The sequence below is a fragment of the Mytilus galloprovincialis genome, chromosome 14, assembly GCF_965363235.1.
Source record: "Mytilus galloprovincialis chromosome 14, xbMytGall1.hap1.1, whole genome shotgun sequence".
NCBI lineage: Eukaryota > Metazoa > Mollusca > Bivalvia > Mytilida > Mytilidae > Mytilus > Mytilus galloprovincialis.
Genome location: NC_134851.1, coordinates 14,753,804 through 14,765,873, shown reverse-complemented (window position 1 = coordinate 14,765,873; position 12,070 = coordinate 14,753,804). Strand labels below are relative to the sequence as shown.

At 33.2% G+C, this 12,070-nt stretch overlaps 1 protein-coding gene across 6 annotated transcripts in view; it reads right to left on the bottom strand.

Moving 5' to 3' along the window:
- The window catches only part of LOC143059650 (glycerol-3-phosphate dehydrogenase, mitochondrial-like), a 65,034-nt gene that overhangs the window by 32,637 nt on the left and 20,327 nt on the right, over positions 1 to 12,070 (bottom strand). For all 6 annotated transcript variants that reach the window (XM_076233174.1, XM_076233176.1, XM_076233173.1 and 3 more), the window contains exons 3-7: positions 11,253 to 11,421; positions 10,296 to 10,420; positions 8,864 to 8,961; positions 7,076 to 7,239; positions 5,421 to 5,582 (exon numbers count right to left, since the gene is read on the bottom strand). In XM_076233174.1, the coding sequence (XP_076089289.1) occupies positions 5,421 to 5,582; positions 7,076 to 7,239; positions 8,864 to 8,961; positions 10,296 to 10,420; positions 11,253 to 11,421 (718 nt within the window). The remainder of the gene's footprint in view (positions 1 to 5,420; positions 5,583 to 7,075; positions 7,240 to 8,863; positions 8,962 to 10,295; positions 10,421 to 11,252; positions 11,422 to 12,070) is intronic.

The following is a 12,070-nucleotide window of genomic DNA, read 5'->3' as shown; positions in this document are numbered from 1 at the left end:
AACCGAAGTATTCATTTCAGTTTTCCTGCTATCAGTACAATTATTATGACTGCCACAGCTCACCAGTTAATGGGTGATACAGACTATGCTAAAAAATTATTTAACATTGTTGATATGAATAATATTCATCTAGGTAATTTAGTGTCATCTCAAAATGAAGTGCCAATTTAGATGTTATTTTGTATTGTTTTTAATTTTGAGAATTTGTAATCAAAAGGGATCAGAAGTCATCTGTTATGATTACTACATTAATAAACTGATGTGATTTTAAATTAACTGTAAATGACAATAAAATGTTTAGTAAGCATGATACATATATTTTTTAGATACTAATTTGTATATATTTAATCTGTCAAAATTACATGTATAGAGAAGAATAAATAAAACAAATATCAAAGAGAGGTCCTTTAAAATTAATCAAAACAAAGTAGAGGAGTTGTCTCACTATATATAGAAGGAATTCTCAAATATTTTTTGAGATGTAACGTACCAAAATAAATATGACTATGAATAAAAATTTGGGTATAAGTCAATCAGACAGCAACCTATCAAAAAATTCATAAATATGACTATGAATAGAAATGCATGGTATTAGTCAATGAGCATGATGAGACAGCAATCTACCAAAACACAAAACAAACATGACTAGGAATATCAATTGGGGTATTTATTTGGGGTAAGTTATTGAGACAGCAACCTATCGAAAAATCCAATAAATATGAATATGAATGGAAATGCAGGGTAACATGTACAGTCAAAGCCAAAACCTCCAACAAATATAAAGGACAAGGTACGATACGGCCTGTTTTTGGCCCCTATTTTTTAATTTTTCAAATGCTTTGGAAAGCTACTTATTATGTTAAAATATTCTCTGAGGTTTGAAGTTTGTTTGGATGAACTTCAAAACCATTAATTTTAACAAATGGGTGAGGGGAGGGGGTTAAACTTTTTGATATTATTCAAATATTGTAATTATTATTCAATTTGCAGGTGTTCAATACAACAATTTTTTAATTTTTTAGGGCCTGCACCAAGGTGATGCAGGAATTTTTTTATTCCAATGTCATGGGAGCAGTATTTGCTGTCTAAATCGCCATAATTTTTTCTGGGTCACGTAGGTGCAGCCTATTAAATTTTAAGAAACAATTGCCAAAACTCGTAATTTTTCCTTCTTTTGGTGTTTTTAATGCCCTTTAACCCTCCTCACCTCACCCATTTTCTGAAGGTAATGGTTTTGAAGTTCATCCAAACAAACTTCAAACCTAAGGGAATATTTTAACGTGATAAGTAGGTTTCGAAAACAAATTTTAAACAAGAGTGCACACACTGAAATGTCTCGCCTTCTTTACTAATTATTGATATTATGTTGATAGTCCTATGTATAAAGCTTTATTACAACGGTCACATAAACTTAACATTAACCAAGATAGCTAAACAAAGACCAATGAACCATGAAAATGAGGTCAAGGTCAGATGAACCATGCCAGGCAGAAATGTACAGCTAACAAAGCTTCCATACAACAAATAAAGTTGACCTATTACTTAAGAAAAATAGACCGAAACACAAAAACTTAACACTGTGCAATGAACCGTGCAATTGAGGTCATGGTCAAATAAAACCTGCGGGACTGACATATAGATCATAATATATTTCCATACACCAAATATAGTTGACCTTTGGCATATAATATTAGATAAAAAGACCAAAACTTTAAAACTTAACTTTGACCACTGAACCATGAAAATGAGGTCAAGGTCAGATGACATCTGCCCGCTAGACATGTACACCTTACAATCATTCCATACAACAAATATAGTAGACCTATTGAATAAAGTATGAGAAAAACAGACCAAAACACAAGAACTTAACTATAACCACTGAACCATGCAAATGAGGTCAAGGTCAGATGACACCTGCCAGTTGGACATGTACCCCTTCCAGTCCTTCCATACACCAAATATACTAGCCCTGTTGCTTATAGTATCTGAGATATGGACTTGACCACCAAAACTTAACCTTGTTCACTGATCCATGAAATGAGGTCGAGGTCAAGTGAAAACTGTCTGACGGGCATGAGGACCTTGCAAGGTACACAAATACCAAATATAGTTATCCTATTACTTATAATAAGAGAGAATTCAACATTACAAAAATTCTGAACTTTTTTTTCAAGTGGTCACTGAACCATGAAAATGAGGTCAAGGACATTGGACATGTGACTGACGGAAACTTTGTAACATGAGGCATCTATATACAAAGTTTGAAGCATCCAGGTCTTTCACCTTCTAAAATATAAACCTTTTAAGAAGTTAGCTAAAGCCGCCGCCGCCGTAGCTGCCGCCGGATCACTATCCCTATGTCGAGCTTTCTGCAACAAAAGTTGCAGGCTCGACAAAAATGAGAAAATAGGGGGGCCAAAAACAGGCCTTTTCATGTTTATCGTGCTCTGTCCTTTGAATGGAAATGTGAGGCATAAGTCAATGAAACAGCAACAAATCAAAACATAAAACTTTGAGAGTGCATAAATCAATTTTTCAAGTACAAGGTGATGAGACATGTAAATCTGATTTATCTGAGGATACAACCAATACAAATTTTCTGAGAGAAGACAGAGAAGGATTTATTTAGAAGATTTTAATGCAATGAATCAGTATTAACTAAGGCAGCTGTAATCATTTTGCATTTGATCATGATTTGTATGCAGGAAAACTGTTTTTATTTACTCTAGCCCCTGACACTTACTCCTTGGTAATATTAACCTGTGATTCTGTCTCTAACTCTCATCCCTGACACTGCCTCCTAAATAATACCTAACTTTGATTCTGTCTCTCACTCTCACCCCTGACACTACTTCCTAAATAATACCTACCTGTGATTCTGTCTCTCACTCTCACCCCTGACACTACCTCCTAAATAATACCTACCTGTGAGTCTGTCTCTCACTCTCACCCCTGACACTACTTCCTGAATAGTACCTTTATGTGATTCTCTTTCACTCTCACCCCTGACACTACTTCCTAAATAATACCTACCTGTGATGCTGTCTCACTCTCACCCATGACACTACTTCCTATAATGAATTAAAGAACCTTAGTGAGCACGCTCACATACCCCACGTCCCCACATTGTCATTGGAGAAATTAAATAAGTATAAGAAAAAAAAATTGTATCAGAAAAAATATTGAATAATAATTTCCTGTCAATATACATAGTATGTCCTATTATCTACAAAATTTCATGAAATTCTGTTGTGTATTTTCAGAGGAGTTGAGATGACAAACTGTTGCAGAAGTACATTGAAGCAAATAAGTTCAAAGGGGCATAACTCCTAGAAAAAAAATTGAACCGCAATTTCCCGTTGATATGCACATCTACATAGTATGTCCTTATTATCTTCAAAGTTTCATGAAATTCTGTTGTGTGGTTTGAGAGAAGTTGCGATGACAAACTGTTGCAGTAGTACATTAAAGTAAATTAAAGAACCTTAGTGAGCACGCTCACATACCCCACGTCCCCACATTGTCATTGGAGAAATTAAATAAGTATAAGAAAAAAAAATTGTATAAGAAAAAATATTGAATAATAATTTTCTGCCAATATACATAGTATGTCCTTATTATCTACAAAATTCTGTTGTGTGTTTTCAGATGAGTTGAGATGACAAACTGTTGCAGAAGTACATTGAAGCAAATAAGTTCAAAGGGGCATAGCTCCTAGAAAAAAAATTGAACCGTAATTTCCTGTTGATATGCACATCTACATACTATGTCCTTATTATCTACAAAGTTTCATGAAATTCTGTTGTGTGGTTTGAGAGGAGTTGGGATGACAAACTGTTGCAGTAGTACATTAAAGTAAATAAGTTCAAAGGGGCGTAACTCCTAGAAAAAAAATTGAATCGCAATTTCCCGTCGATATGCACAACTACATAGTATGTCCTTATTATCTGAAAAGGTTTCGTGAAATTCTGTTGTGTGGTTTGAGAGGAGTTGCGATGACAAACTGTTGCAGTAATACATTAAAGTAAATAATTTCAAAGGGGCGTAACTCCTAGAAAAAAAATTGAATCGCAATTTCCCGTCGATATGTACAACTACATAGTATGTCCTTATTATCTGAAAAGGTTTCGTGAAATTCTGTTGTGTGGTTTGAGAGGAGTTGCGATGACAAACTGTTGCAGTAGTACATTAAAGTAAATAAGTTCAAAGGGGCGTAACTCCTAGAAAAAAAATTGAATCGCAATTTCCCGTCGATATGCACAACTACATAGTATGTCCTTATCATCTGAAAAGGTTTCATGAAATTCTGTTGTGTGGTTTGAGAGGAGTTGCGATGACAAACTGTTGCAGTAGTACATTAAAGTAAATAAGTTCAAAGGGCCGTAACTCCTAGAAAAAAAATTAAATCGCAATTTCCCGTCGATATGCACAACTACACAGTATGTCCTTATTATCTGAAAAGGTTTCGTAAAATTCTGTTGTGTGGTTTGAGACGAGTTGCGATGACAAACTGTTGCAGTAGTACATTAAAGTAAATAAGTTCAAAGGGGCGTAACTCCTAGAATAAAAATTGAATCGCAATTTCCCGTCGATATGCACAACTACATAGTATGTCCTTATTATCTGAAAAGGTTTCGTGAAATTCTGTTGTGTGGTTTGAGAGGAGTTGCGATGACAAACTGTTGCAGTAGTACATTAAAGTAAATAAGTTCAAAGGGGCGTAACTCCTAGAAAAAAAATTGAATCGCAATTTCCCGTCGATATGCACAACTACATAGTATGTCCTTATTATCTGAAAAGGTTTCGTGAAATTCTGTTGTGTGGTTTGAGAGGAGTTGCGATGACAAGAAACAGGACTGACGGACTGACGGACGGACGGACTGACGGACGGACGGACGGACGGACGGACGGACGGACGGGTCAAAAACATTATACCCTCCGCAACCCGTTGCGTGGGGTATAATAAGTTCAAAGGGGCGTTACTCCTACAAAAAAAAATTGAATCGCAATTTCCCGTCGATATGCACAACTACATAGTATGTCCTTATTATCTGAAAAGGTTTCGTGAAATTCTGTTGTGTGGTTTGAGAGGAGTTGCGATGACAAACTGTTGCAGTAATACATTAAAGTAAATAAGTTCAAAGGGGCGCAACTCCTAGAAAAAAAATTGAATCGCAATTTCCCGTCGATATGCACAACTACATAGTATGTCCTTATTATCTGAAAAGGTTTCGTGAAATTCTGTTGTGTGGTTTGAGAGGAGTAGCGATGACAAGAAACAGGACTGACGGACTGACGGACGGACGGACTGACGGACGGACGGACTGACGGACAGACTGACGGACGGACGGACTGACGGACGGACGGGTCAAAAACATTATACCCCCCGCAACTTCGTTGCGTGGGGTATAATTACCTACCTGTAATTCTGTCTTTCACCCTAGCCCCTGACACTACTTCCTTTCCATTTTCATCTTTTGACTTATGTAATTCTAGAACCTCAATATAATTAGCCACAGATCCTCCCATCCTGGCAGTAGATATAGCTATAGCTATGTTCATTCTAGCATCGTCATGTTGTCCTAAAAAGATAGAGCAGAAATAAGATGCTTCACCAACGACAATTGTATTACAGTAACATGACATATATATATTCATATTTAGCTGACATTTGAAAAACTGCAGATATTGAGCTAATTTTATGTATGCAAAACTTTGTATCATGATCACTAAAGAAATGATAACAATCCTATCATGTGCAGTACTGTTGAGTATTTCTGCTAATATAAAGACAGTTTTTCATTCATTGGCTATAATAGCATGAATAGTTAAAAGATGTATTGGTCCAATCAATGGCTGATCCAGAATACATAATACATGTTATTCTTACAACATTTGTATAAACTTCAAGATTATAAAAAAACCGGTTTTTTTCTAAAGTGAACATTGATTGGTTAAATATTTCTCAGTCATGTCCTGTTTTTGAATTTGTTTGTTAGCTTTTTGGTCATGAATGTTTGTCTCTAATATTTAATTAACTGTGTATTTGTATTCAGATATCGCAGATCAAATTTATTCGTTCATTGTTTAATCATACGTTTTTTGATTGAGTTAAGTCTGCCAATTGATATTTTATCGTATGTTTTTCTTTGTTGTGATGTTATGCTATTGTTTCAGAAAAAGGGAGAAGGTTTGGATCCATTAAAACGTTTAATCCCGCTGCAAATGTTTGCACCTGTCCTAAGTCAGGAATCTGATGTACAGTAGTTGTCGTTTGTTTATGTAATATATACGTGTTTCTCGTTTCTCGTTTTGTTTATATAGATTAGACCGTTGGTTTTCCCGTTTGAATGGTTTTACACTAGTAATTTTGGGGCCCTTTATAGCTTGTTGTTCGGTGTGAGCTAAGGCTCCGTGTTGAAGGCCGTACTTTAACCTATAATGGTTTACTTTTTAAATTGTTATTTGTATGGAGAGTTGTCTCATTGGCACTCACACCACATCTTCCTATATCTATAAATCGAGTGACAAAAGTTTTATTCTTCACCAATACTTTGGATGATTGATTTACATCACATATGTTCCTAATCATATTATAGTACTTAAAATGACAGGAAATAATTTTATATAAATGTTCCATTGGAAAGGATTTGAAAATAACATGCAGATGATATTTATAGTTTGTTCTTATGTTGTATTTTTACAGTCCAGTTTCAGGTTGTTGTGCTTTCAAATTAATTTAACCCTGCCCTATTTTGTATGTGCATGTCTAAATTCAGTGGTTGTTGTTTTTTGTTGTATATCATATGTTTTTTTCGTTCATTATTTTGTTCATAAAATCAGGCCATTACTTTTTTCTCATTTGTCTTTTATTGCTGACTATGCTGTATCAGTTATACTCATTTTTGAAGGCCATACTGTGACCTATAGCTATAGTTGTCAATTTCTGAGTCATTCTATCTTTTGTCGATAGATTTAATATTTAATAAATCAATTTTTAGTTAGCAACAGAAAGAAGCTACCAACTCTCTCATTCAAAGCACAGATAACAAATTTTTATCAACATAGTACAAACCATCGTAATAAACTAATGCTCCTTTAAGTGCCTCTTTCTTTAACATAGGGAATTTTTCTAATGCCTTTTTCTTTGAGAGGTAGTAACTTGATTTAAGTTTTTGTTTCCCGGCTACAAAATCATACATCTTTATACCAGCCCAAAAATAAGGAATTTGCCAGTACCTAAAACAGAAATTAAAAGTATGTTATATCAATATTTCATCGCACAGCTGGTAAATTATTACATAGTTATTGGTTAAACCCTGTCACTTGGTGACGCCCTATGGATTTGTAGGGTTTAGTAAATTCATAATGGTTCATGACGTCACTTCTACTAGTAGTTTTATGAAGACAATATCAACAATCTTATCAAAATCCTTAAACATTACACCATATTCTTACAATAGTTATCAAAGGTACCAGGATTATAATTTAGTTCGCCAGAGCCATTTCCAGAACTTGCTAATAACAAAACTTGCATGTTTGTTCATTGTTCAACTATTGTATAATAATTTGTTAATTTTCATTATCTTTAAAGTTAATGGTTTGACACACTGTTCATTTATAGCTGGATTATTATTTACTTTTTAACTATTTCATCTTTCACTGAACCATGTCATAATTATGATACAAATTTGTTTTCATGTGTTTGATCCGTTGGTGATTTTAAAATGTATTCATTGTTGTTTTTCACGGAATTTCTGCTTTCCCATAGATTAAAGATTGCATGGAAGTTTTCTCCATCAAAAACAAATTACCCAAATGATCTGTCAAGTTTTCTATTGCAGAAATTTAATTTATATCTTAAAGAGGTTGAAATAAAGATAGGTCAGGTGTCCCAAACCTTTCAATTTTAGATAACAGACCTTCTAATCCATTGGTAACACCAGAATTTTCATTTCCAAATCATGAAATGAAAGACATTAGATTGTTAATCCAAAAAGTCCTTGGTTATTCATCTTTGAAACTAATTTTGCCTGTGATTATTTTTTCAAATGAAGAGATTCAAGTTATCTTTATTTTATTTTAATATTTTTATTTTTTCTTTACAAGGGGAGATAAATCAAATTAGTTTTACAAAATAATGTATTATTTGTTTACATCATATATCACTGCGACCTTTTTTTTCGCTTGTCATGTTTTTAAATTTTTGTCAGATTTTAGGAATACTCTGGTTTTATACATTTGAATGCCTTAAAAACTTTTGCCCATTGACCCCCATTTTTCTTTTTATAAATCTTTAACATGTGTCACTATAAGTCATCTGTAAAAGTCTTTTAAAATAGTTGTTCTTTTTTAATAGTTTTTGAGAACATAAACTTGTCAATGGTAAATCTATGAAAAATCAAGAGAGAACATTTTCCCACCAAAATTTTAACAGCTTATATATAAATATCTGAAAAAGAAGCACATTGGCCTATATTTTATTTTGGCTCTTTTGGCTCCTTTATTAATCCCCTCTCAACATATACTAGTGTTATGAAAAGCTTGTTATTTTGAGACTGAGTAGCAAACTTCCTTTAATTAATTTGACTCTTATAAGTTTCATAAAATATTGACAAAATATTTACTTTGACCCTTTGGAAAAAATAAAAATTTCCAAAAAATTGAACCAATCTTTTTCACAAAAAAATTTCATTTAATAAAGTTTGATAAACACTAATTTTAATCATTGAGAATCTTAATATTTCCTTAATAACAATAGAATGTGATTAAAACGTTAAGCTAATTTTACAGAGTTATCTCCCTGAAGTGTTAGGGACCACCTTAAATCACATTGAGTTAAGTTATATGCTGAAGCACTTACTTATATATAGGTAACATAATTGGAAAAGGATAAGCTAGATGTGGAGCAATCTCTATAAGATTGGCTCTCTCTGTCAGAGCTTCTTTAACCATTCTGTACTACAAAATAAAGATATAAATATAACTTCTATGTGGTCAGATAACATCTCTCTGTCAGAGCTTCTTTAACCATTCTGTACTACAAAATAAAGATATAAATATAACTTCTATGTGGTCAGATAACATCTCTCTGTCAGAGCTTCTTTAACCATTCTGTACTACAAAATAAAGATATAAATATAACTTCTATGTGGTCAGATAACATCTCTCTGTCAGAGCCTCTTTAACCATTCTGTACTACAAAATAAAGATATAAATATAACTTCTATGTGGTCAGATAACATCTCTCTGTCAGAGCCTCTTTAACCATTCTGTACTACAAAATAAAGATATAAATATAACTTCTATGTGGTCAGATAACATCTCTCTGTCAGAGCTTCTTTAACCATTCTGTACTACAAAATAAAGATATAAATATAACTTCTATGTGGTCAGGTTGGCTCCCTCTTTAAGAACTTCCTTCAACATACAGTTTAAAAAATCAATCAAGTTAAACATGAATCCATCTCTATCTAATTTGCTTTCTCTGTTTAGTTTAGAGAAGGCTACCAGATTTTTTTCATCAAGTAGTTGACATGTCAGATTTACACTTCTGACAATAATTATATAAGACTTGTAAAAATGAGTGCACTTAATAGACCACTTTCGAGTTCATCCGTCACCGGAAAAAACTCGTCAATTATACGCGCCTTTATGACGTCAATTACCAGATAGAGGGGGTCACCTGTATCCCTGCACTATTTACGTTCATCAAGCGTCTTGGTGATCGTCATTGTGCAGAATAAACTAGAAATAATGATTGTTCTGTAGGTACTTAATGACAATTCCCTAATGACATCAATGCTGATTGTCAATTTTGAGAATTCAATTTGTCGTATAATTCGTACAATATAGAATTATAGTTTTCCAACCACTCGCTCAACATTGGAATGGAAGTGACGACACCCCTAAACGCACAAATGACGTTCACTAAAACCAGAGTTTTTGACGGAAATGCATCGAACTCGAAAGTTGTCTATTGTTTTACTCATCTAAACAGAATTACTAAGTTGTGGTCAGCAAATTCAATCCTCTTCTGCAATTAACATGATTAATATAAGAATATAATTGTCTTGCTTTCAGCAGGTCAAACATATTTTTTTTAACAGGATAATTGAATGACCTTATGAACACAACTATATTTCCTTGAATTTTAACTGATGTATGGAATGTACTGTTGTATATATGAATATATATTTTTCCCAACCAATCTGATATGTTGTCGGTGTTTTTCTTGTTTTATAGAAAATATCAACACTTAAAAACTATTTGCATATGCAGAAGCTATCATATACCTGTTCTAAATCTAAATTAAATACAGCTTTCTGTAAATATCGTACTCCACCATGTATTAATTTGGTACTTCTACTACTAGTTCCACTTGAAAAGTCATATTTTTCTACCATTGCTGTTTTCAAACCTGAAAGATTTTCAAAAATAAAAATATGTTCATTTGAAATTCAAATTTCAAGAAGATTTGATCAATGGGAACTCTATTCATTCAGAAACTGAAAGTGTGAAAGATGGACATGACCGTACGGTGAGCTATAGTTGTTAAATTGTGTGTCATTTGGTCTCTTGTAAAGGATTGTCTCATTGGCAATAACACCACATCTTCTTTTTTATATGAGCTTTGTTCAATATCCCTATCATTACTGAGGGGTGAGTATAAAAGTGGAAATCATTAGTTACATAGTGTGCTAGTGACCTAATACAATATTATGATATACAATATATATGGGGTCAGTAAATTCTATATGGTGTGAGAGCGAAGTGTTAGGTCACTTGCACACTGTATAAAAAAAAATTCATTACTGACTATCTAAACATGCATGTTGTTTTAAGACTAGTGGCCTATTAACAAAGTTATCAAATCTTCAACACTTATAGTGTTACAATATTAAGAACCTACCGTTTGTCTTTACAAAAAAAATACCAACAATAACAGACTACAGTTTGCTAACTTTATAATGTTTTTTTTATTATTATTTCTATTGTTTATCATCTGATGAAACTTTTCAGACTTTTCCTCAACACCTTGTTGTTTTTACAAAGGATATACCACCACTACTAATGTGTATTGAAATAAACCATGCCTACTCACCCCATATGAAATATACATAGTCTCCACACAGTTGTTTTTAACCAATCATATTTCTAGAATTGTTTAGTAGGTAAGGATAAAGTACATAAAGTAAGATAAATGTTTAATATATATATGTGTATCTATTGGATATATTTTAATCAATTACCTCGACTTGTAGCATCTAAAGCCACACCTGTCCCTGTAGCCCCTCCCCCTATCACAAGTACATCATACTCTTCTGTTTCTAGAGACTTCAGCATATCCTCTCGTGTTGGCAGTGGTGACCAAGCGTATTTTTTGTCAGCATCCATGGTGGCTGCAGAAACCACTGCAACCTGTAAATTATGTTCAGTTGCAATTTTTAAGCGTATCAACCTGGGTTTTTCTTTGTTGTTTTTTAATTCTTAGTCCTATTATAGATGTTTTTGTATTATTTTTTACAATAAAACTGTTTCAGTTATAAACAAATACTTTAATAATTAAAATACCATTGTTTAAAAAAAACTTTCTGGCGGACAGTTGTCTCATAACAATTGCCACTGGACTAATGCTGGATATTAAGCAACCAAACAATCTATCAATCTCATAATAATTTAGACTCAAACCACTTCATATAAATTTCTTTTATTCTGTTAAGTCGATTTGAATTGAGTTTCTTGAATGGTGTGAGACTGCTGTCTCCTTCAAATATAAATAATTGGAATCACTTTTCAAACAGCATATTTGAACAGTAAAACGGTCAAATCTAAGTTGTCTTAGGGCTATTCCAGAAAAAAATGTAAAGGGGGGTTGGAAGGCAGTTTTTGTCAGCACCCGCCACCCAGACAATTGTAATTGAGAATTATAGTGCATTATAGTGTGAAAAATTGCTCTGATACCCATCACCCATGTATTATTAATACAATGTGCCTTCCAACCCCCCCTGCATTTTTTTCTGGAATAGCCCTTATTAGAATTACAAAAAATTTGCTTACTTATAATATA